Consider the following 9,412-nt stretch of genomic DNA (forward strand, 5'->3'; position numbering starts at 1 on the left):
CCTAATAACCGTTTGACCGAAGCAGCAGCAAGGCAAATTAACGAGTGTCATTGGTTAGGTACGTTTTGCGCGTTTGTAAATAATTTGGGTGTGAGGTGAGAATAGAACATACCCTAAAAAAGCAATGGTACAACAAGACGATATGTCCAATGTATCGCCTTCCGTATCAATTTATCTGTGTTGAAGTTGAGATAAACGAGTATTCAAAAGATATTAACATACTATAGGTGCTCTTTGGAGCACATCCACGATTCTGAGCCGACTTCGACTATTGTTAGTCCAATTCCGACTCCGACAAAATCAGAACCACTAGTCCCGCCCAGAGTCAGGGTCGTCCAGAGCCGCCAGGAATTGTCCGGAATAGTCCCGAGTCATCTGGAGTCATCCAGAGTTGTTTGGAGTCGTCCGAAATCGTCCGAAATCGTCCTGAGACGTCCAGAGTCGTCCGGAGTAACCCGGAGTCGTTTAGATTCGTCCAGGGTCGTCCGAAGACGTCTAGAGTCGTCAGAAGTCGTCCAGAGTCGTTTGAAGTCGTCCAGAGTCGTCTGAAGTCGTCCAGAGTCGTTTGGAGTTATCTGTGGTCGTCCGGAGTTGTCCGGAATAGTCCGAAGTCGTCTGGAGTCATCCGGAGTCTCCGGAGTCGGAGTCTGCCGTAGGCATTTTACTTCGCGGTGTGTTTCACTCTGTCCCTTTGCGCTTGCACTTCTTAAACATATTTCGGACGACTACGGGCGACTCCGTATAATACGGATAATGAAGGACGGATCTGCCTTCCGAAGTCGATTTCGAAATTTTCGTAGTCGGATCGGAGTCGACTCCAGATTTTCGTCCAACTTTGCCCATCGCTAATTTCAATATTTATGACAGTTTGAAACATATTGTAATTAAACAATGATGCATCAAAAACATCAAATGAACCTTCCCAACCACTGCCTCCTCTAAAAATACATTCCGTACTGTGCAGTATGCAGACCTTGGAAGTCGACAGCTTCACACGAAACTAGTAAAAGTGTCCACCGAATATAGCACACACTTTCTTTTTCACCGTTTGCCGCTTTACCATCCCCAAAACTGGTACACATGAAACCATCAAAACACGACGTCCAGCTTCCCTTCGCTCCCGTCTCTGCGGCCAAAGCGCGGTGTGTATCGAAACGGTGCGCGATAAAAATTATGTCCCTACCTACACTTCCGAGTGAAAGTATCTCTTGCTAACACAGATGCTAGCAGCCGCACACGCGTACATACACACACACACACACATGCTACATACATGTGACCGTTCACCACTGTGGTGTGCGTGTGTGTGTGTGGGGGTCTATTGCGTGACGCATAGCAACCGATGATGGTTGTGTTCCGGATTTATAAGCGAACGAACGAGGAAAACTGAAACCAGCGTAGGGAGCAAGCTCACAAAAAAAACCTATCAACGACGACCGGTTTGCTTGTTGGGGCCCTGTGGCATGCGCAACAAACAAACAAACACACCAAACCCCGGACGCACAACAAGTGGTCCCACCCGGGGAACGGTTATACACCAAACCTGCACCAGAGCACTAGCAATAGCTGCTGCATTTGCAATTGCATTATAGGGGGAGTAATGTTGGGATGAGCTTTTTGCCTGTTTTTTGTCAACTATATTGATTCTGTTATATATAATGAATATTTGTACCGAAATAACTGGATTTTTTTCTACCCCTTTGAAGGAGCCCTTTGTAACACACGCCACACTCGAAGGAATGGCATGAAATCATTAAGAACTACGCTTTAAGAATCACACATCTTCGTGCAGGCAGACACGAGAAGATGCTTGCAGTCTTAAACTTTACTTTTCCTTAGGAAACAAAGAGGAAATCGAAAAGAATCGCCCTCGCTTAAAGAAAAGGCGAAGAAACAAAATCCTGGCAAAATTGAAAAAAAAAAAAACCCCGGTAAAAGACGTAGCAAAAGTATGCTTCCGTAAAGGGCGCGGGGGAAGAGCCCGGACGCGGCAAGATAAAGTAAGCCCACGGACACGTTTCACACCTCGTCCCCACTCAACTCGGGGACCCCACCACCGTCACAACCTCGTCTCAAGTCTCGTGTCGTTTGTCAGTGTGCTGCCGCTGGCGCGGTTTTCTTTTACGTCCTTGAGGCATACCACCCTCACTCTAACCCCTCCTCTCCATGGGTCTGCGTGGAAAGGGAGGTGGCGAAAAACGAAACCATGAATGAAACACACGCCCAACATCCCTCCAGCTCCTTGCGTACTACACCTAGCGCGGCGCGGCCTTCGTTACGCCAGCAGCAGCACACAACCAGCTGGTGTGGTAGAGTAAGTACACGCTGCCATTCAATGTAAGTCGGAAGCAAAAAGTAGTACCCTTCTTCCGACACACACCTCTGCTGTTTCCCACCCACCCCCAGCAAAAACTCAGCGGGGCGCGCCAGAGCAAACCTTCTTGGGCGTGGAATGTGCCTTCACGCGCGAGATTCCGGAAACGATTTGCCGCGCTCCACGCGAAGGGTAATGTGGGTCAGAGATTTTTATCACTTTGGCAACTTTACCGTCGCCGACGCCGCCGCCGCCGCTGGGTCTATACAACAACGGGGGCCTTTACAGTGTTCGTGCCGGTGGTGACATTACGACCGGGAAGTACCGAGGGCAACTGGAGCGCGTAAGAAGTTTTACTCCATCAGCATCAAAGGGAGGGTTTTATAGTAGCAAATTGATCCCAATCATGCACGCAACAATAATGACGCAATTCAAGAAAGAAAGTCCTCAAACAAGTGTATTATATTGTTTCCAGAAGTAAAAAAAAGGGTTTCAATTGTAGCATCCACTGTCTCTTCTGCCGGCTTTGACATTTGCTGACAAACTGCAAAAAAAAAAAATAGGCAACAACCACTCGACGATTTCAGCTGCTCATAATCCTTAACTTATTCACTGTCAAGGGCTGTTCCTTTTACCACCAAAAGGGCACACACAGACACACACACCATCGACAACTCGCGCGGGAGCGTGTTGGGATAGGTCAGCCGGAAGAAAACACTCGTAAACGGTGGATTCCGCGCGCCCCACTGCTGACTTCGCTGGCTGGCAGTCGATGCCGAAACTTCACCCAAACACTTATCCCCTAACCTAACACACGCTATAAAAGTGGGAAGGGGGGCGGGGGTGGGGGGGCAACGAGACCTGCCTCTCCTTTTGCAGTCAAAACAGAACCCACGCCGCACGCACCTGTGTCCGTGGGGGACGTGAGGGAACAAAAAACGGTCGCTGTTGTTTGGCGTGCTGCTGCGGCGCTATGTTATTTATGCAACAATGTTCACAACACACAATCCCAACCATCGTGTAACATGGTGGTGGTGCTGTCTGTTAAAAAAACCCCCACCACCAACGTGCACGCATGTACTGGCTGAGCCGGCTGGAAAACAAAAAATAAGTTCTTTTTTTTTTTGGAAAAGTAATAACACAGCTACAACAGTTCTACCGGTTGACAAGCTTATGTGCGAGGGGAAATGGCACCAAAAAAAAGTTGCTTTTTGGTACACAAGCTCATTGGGGAGCCTCCTCCTGTGCGTGCATGAGAATTGATTTACATAGCCAAATATATGCGTTATAACTGAATTAGGAGAAATGGTTTACGATTGCTTGCACAGACATGTAAATGCTAGTGAGAATAGAGCCTTGCAATCATGCAATTATATCGCTCAATCATTCAATTATAATTTTATTATATTTTTTTCTTTGCTATAGAAACGATATTTTTTTACTTTTTAAACATATTTCGATCGTAAGTAAGCAATTGAAAGATTCTAGAATAAACATAGAATCGATAATTATGTACAACAGATAGAATAACAGAGAAATGCATAACTATACATATAAATCAAGTTTCTTTTTAAAACTATAAATTGTTATTTGAAAGAACCTGTAAACATCGAAAATCCAATCAGAAATGTTTTATCAGAGGGAAAAGGGGATCAAGAGCGTCGAAAAATACCTCAACTCTTCAATCGGCACGTTGAAAGCTTGCACAAAATTTAAAATCAGTTTTAAACAAACAAAAATTATAATATTCTGCATGCATTTTACTGCATTGATTCGATCCAAAAATAATTATCGAATGTCACTTCTGTTGTCCTCGTATGGGTGTGTGTGTGTGTGTTTGCTTTTTTCTGGCCCCGTCAAGCCATTGAACTTGAGCTCAATGCTTGGGCCTGCTCTCTTGTCGTGGTGTGTGAGTGTGTGTGCATATGCGCGCCACTGTCCACCACCGTTTACAAGTTGAAAATATTTTTCGCCCGGTTTTGCGCGGCCCACCGGCTAAACAAGTGGCCCAGAAAAGAATTGGCCACCGTAGCTCTTAGCAGCGGCTAGGGATTTCCCCGCTTGTTTTGGCGCACGCATTGACCCCGTGTCGTCGTCCGCCGTCACACATTGACCAGCCCTCCCACTGTGACGGAGGTGTGTGTGTGTGTGTAGCACATGGCCGCATCACGAGCGTAATTGGCACACACCAAGAGAAGCAAGCTACATATTTTTAGCATTTTAATTTAGCAAAATTACATCTCCTCCCCCCTAGAAGGATGACAGAGAAAGGCAGAGAGAAAGAAAGAGAGAGAGAGAGAGAGAGAGAGAAGAGAGAAAAAGAGAGAGAACCCTTCAACGAAGAGTAAAAAGACTTTCTTTTCGTGCCAGAAAGGGGAATAGAATTTTTTAGGTGCACAGTTTGTCAAACCGAGCTAGAATTGTTTCTTTTCAAATTGGTTTCTTGTAAGCCAGCAGGAAGTAATTCATTTAAAAAGTACAAACTGCCGCACGAACAAAAAAAAAACATGCGTAGCCAATTCGAAGCACACAAATGCTGCGAACAACATGCGACATAAGATCGTCGTCGATCATTACTTAAAAAACAGTCAAGACAACTCCCACCACAGCGCACGCAACCACAGCACAGACGACGACGACGACTACGTGAAATGTGACAAATTCTAATTTTGTGCGTATTTTATTTGGCCACTTGAGCAAGAGACATCGACTTCTTCCTCCCAGCTTCCTCGGGACACCGACGTAACGCTGTGTTTTTATGGTCGTTTCGGCGGCGATTTTTACGCTTCTCAGTACGCTTGTTTAACGTTATTTGTCGAACCATTTGGCACCGCCTCCCCCTCCCTCCGATGGCTGGTGCATTCCGTGCGTGGGCATGCATACACACATACACACACAGCCTGCAGGAAGGAAAACCCATCCAACGACAGCGATTAAGCGAAAGATTGACGTCACACAGAACTGGGTCGGGGTGGCACGCGGTTTATCGAAAGAGCGAAAAAGAAGTGTTCGCTGCCACGCTGCCACCAGAGCGATTCGGCAGTGTGTCTTAGAACGCGGTGGCAACAATTTCTGCGACACTTTCCCACCGAAGACGGCTCTCGGAACATTGTCTCGGTCGGCGACGACCCGGTGGGCGGCTTAGCTCACAAAATAGTACGACCAACATTTGGGTCAGTTTTATTGTGTGTTTGCGCTCCCCCGGTGTAGCTGCTGGGACGAGCGCGTTGCTTTCAAGCATCCCGGGGGGGAAGGCTGGCACATGCAAACTCACAAGACGATGTGGTGATTTTTTTTTTTGCTCTCATTGTGCATACCTTTAGCGCACTCATTCTTTTTTAGCCGCCAGCTGCAAGAAAGGGTTCAGTTTTTTTTTTTTAACAAAAAATAAACTAATCCCAGCTGCAACGGTTAATGGCCTTTATCCCATCCTCATTGCGGGTTCATCAGCACCGGAAGCATTGCTATCATGCAACAGTTTATGTTAGAAGCTTATTAGGCGACAAGCAACGATCTGCTATGATCGCCACCAAAACGGCATCGAAATGCCTTTGCACTAACTTTGTCTAAAAAAAAAGGGGAAAAAGCAAAGCAGAGGCGAAAGCAAGTTACTGCAGGCAACTACCACAACTGCGACGATTGCTTGTACAAACAAAGAATAAATCGCATTTAACACTGTTCGACCATTCGGGGTTTCTCGCTTGCTTGCTCTTGCTGCGCTGGTGACATTTTAACGAGGGGATGAAAGCAACGCCCCGGGAGGAAACAGCCACTTCCACACGGTGGGCAAAGGGGACTGAAATCTTCCACTTCCCTGCCCCAAACCCATCTTAGTGCTCCCAAATTATGCTCGACGACCAGACACAACATGCACGCGCGGCGGCGGAGCACGTTTTCCCACGGCCCTTAATGTGTCGACGAGAGTGCGCAGGAAGAAGGCATTGGGGGGTTTCCGCTTTCGCATACTACACACCATCATACACACACACACAGTTCACACAAACGACACGATGTGGATCATCGGAGGAGCATCGTTTGTTTTGCCAGGGGATTGTTTATGTTGTGTGCAGTGCGGGTTGATGTTGATTAATTAGCAGGAAATTGATATGTAGGATTTTAGTACCATTCAAGTACTGAATGAAATAAATTTTGTATGTAACGACAAACCACCAAAAACGATAGCAAATACAACTACAATCAGCAGCAGGCGATTGAACAAAAAAATCGTTTTTTTACCTTTTTTCATCAGTATTAATAATTTTGCTTGCTAAGGCTTTCGGGATCAACAGGCGCTCCTTGCTGGGCCATTGTTTGTTTGTGCGAGCGCTCGGCCATGAATTCTTCATCAAAACTCAAACGCTCAGCAAAAACAACACGATTTTCATACGTCTGTGGGATCAATCTGTTGAATTCCTGTGCAACTGTGTTGATGGTAACGGTTCTGTGTTTACTTCAAGCCAACTTTTTAAAACAAACATTGGAAACAAACGAAACGAAGGTCTTTGCTTTTGAAAGACAGCATCATGAATGATCTAAATATACAATCAAATCAATGAATGAACAGCACAAGGAACACCTTTTGGATATTCTGGACTGCCCTAGTTTGCTGTCACGTTGAGCATTCTAACCTAAATAATCGATGAATGGGGAGAAAATAGCGGTGAAGGGATGATGGAATAAAAAAAGAAAAGATAACAACCACCCAGACTAAAAACACATTTTTATAAACACTGTTCGGCAGGTTCAAATATATGTAACTAATGAGAGCGTTGTGTAATGAACACTTGTTACAATCATGTTTGTTTTCCAGTGCTATGCTGTAATTATTTTTACCTTCCAAATATAGGCGCGTGTTAAGTATCGTTTAATAGAGCTTGTGGCTAACCATGATCGACGATAATGGCATAATGTAGAGTTTTTATTTTCAAAAACAACATTAATGCGTTGTTTTCTTTCCATCGTTCGCTAACGATCGCTGTCCAATCGTTCGGTTGGGTTTGTTGTTTGTTTGTGTCAATAATTTGAGGCATAATGTACAAATGCAACAGCAAAGTTCAATTGTCCACCGTGGAACACACTGCATATTCTAACAACGCTTCAAATCATTTATTCAAGCTCGGTAAAGCAACGTGCGACACACGGTACGGATTACATTTTTTCTAACGTGAATGCAGACACCACAAAGAAAACATCGCGAGAAGCAGAAGCAAGACTGGGTGAGCCAGCAGTGAGAGAGTTTCCCGTGTCGCTGCTCACTATGATTCTCAACAATGCACGCACACTGCCGCGCGCCACACGACAAGCGCCACACAAAGAGTTCACCAACACACGCGCGCAAACGCATACACCACACGTACACACACTCACACACCGTACACACGGGTCAGTCCCCGTCGTCACTGATTTGTTGGGACGAAAGAATTTAGCGCACACGCACAGATTTTTTCCTCGATCCATCATCATCCTCGCCTTGGCTTGGCTAAAAAAAAACTGGGCGCGCACCAATTCTCACCCGGCGATTTGAGACCATCATTTTTACGTTGAAGGAAGTGTGGGAAATCGGGATACAGAGGGGATACATATTCGAGGAAGCGGGAGCGGGTTTAGTGAAAGCAATAATAAAAAAAAGAGGAAACTGATTTTCACCTTGCTGCTCACCTGGCTTGTCCAATGACTGCCGACGATTCATTGGCAAACGGAAGTCGACGCGTGGACGCGAAAGGCGCAGTGACCGCGGTTCTGCCCTGCACTCACGGGACAAAACACGGCCACGAACGTAATCACTGCACACGTACACAACTAATATTCACAACCATTTCGGCACACGCACTTTACACACACACACACACACACGGACGCACGAGCGCGCACGCACACACACAAACACAGGCTTAGACGTACGACACACACACACACACACACACACTCGCTCACGCGTACACGGCGGATCCGCACTTATGCCCGTGGCCGCTTCCTCGCTTACGCCAGTGCACTGTATCCAGGCTCAATTGGGCGAGCGTGAGCGAGACAGAAGGGGACTGTGCTGGGCAGCAGACAACACAGGGTGAGGAATTGTTTTGCCGCCGTTTGCTACGATCGGAAGAGAAAAAAAAGCTGGAACCACTCGCCACTTTTTTTTTTGCACGATGCCACCGGACCCCGGGATCTAAACTTTTCCTTCACACAAAACACGCCACACAATAAAAAAAATATTCGTCGGTGGTTGTTGCCAGTGACGACAAATGGGGCCAAAAAAAACGACCCTCTCCCTTGGTGTGCCAGGTAGCAAAGCACGTCTTCACCTTCCTCCGTACACCGCCCGTACGCTCTCACTTCTACACGATGCTGCTGCACGTCGCGCTTCTAGGGCACACACATTTTCCGCACATTTCCACGCCACTTTTCTCGCACTTGTCACGCACGGAACCGGGCTACTGCACTCGCACCAGCTGCCCTGCACCGGGGGCCACTCGCGGGACACACTTTTTGCACGCGCAAGCACCGATAACGCACAAATTTTCGTATTTATTTATCGCTCGCGACGGACGAGGTAAATAAATGGCTGCCTTCGTCGCTAGATTTCACCAACACCAGCGCAGCGCATCCATCACGGCCACCGAAGCCACTGTCCGAAAATGGACGGCCACGGTCAGTGTGGCCAGATTATTTTGGCGGTTTTCGGTAGCTGCATCAACATTTTTTTGGTAATTTTCGGTAGGTTTTGAAATGTTGAACGGAGAGAGGGGGGGATAGATTTGGTTCATAGCAGTCATATTAGGCCTGTCTGAAGAGTCGATCTGAAAATTATACTAGGGAATCCAAATCAACGAATGATTGAGATGTACATTTGCTACGGAGCGATTTTTTTTTCTTTTGGCTCAACAACCGTTGTCGGTCAAGGCCTGCCTGTACCACTCGTGGGGTTGGCTTTCAGTGACCTTTGACGGAGCGATAGGGACTCCTTTTTTGCGGCTCCAATCGGCCGCTTAGGACAGTCCTAAATCGAATGTGCTGTCAGCAGCTATGACGATTATTTGGATGAATTGGTAAGGGTAATGATAACAAAACATAAATCAGAGATCGATATCATCGCATCTA

General features: G+C 46.6%; 1 protein-coding gene across 4 annotated transcripts in view; it reads right to left on the reverse strand.

The window, feature by feature from the left end:
- Window positions 1-8,956, reverse strand: part of LOC121590013 (mucin-17-like) — a 43,782-nt gene extending 34,826 nt beyond the window's left edge. For 2 of the 4 annotated variants that reach the window (XM_041909343.1, XM_041909333.1), the window contains exon 1: window positions 7,961-8,956. In XM_041909343.1, the coding sequence (XP_041765277.1) occupies window positions 7,961-8,003 (43 nt within the window). In that variant the 5' untranslated portion in view covers window positions 8,004-8,956. The remainder of the gene's footprint in view (window positions 1-7,960) is intronic. The other 2 variants (XM_041909334.1, XM_041909336.1) reach the window with 2 other exon arrangements.
- Window positions 8,957-9,412: the final 456 nt, after the last annotated feature.

The sequence above is a fragment of the Anopheles merus genome, chromosome 2R (genome assembly GCF_017562075.2).
Source record: "Anopheles merus strain MAF chromosome 2R, AmerM5.1, whole genome shotgun sequence".
Lineage (NCBI taxonomy): Eukaryota > Metazoa > Arthropoda > Insecta > Diptera > Culicidae > Anopheles > Anopheles merus.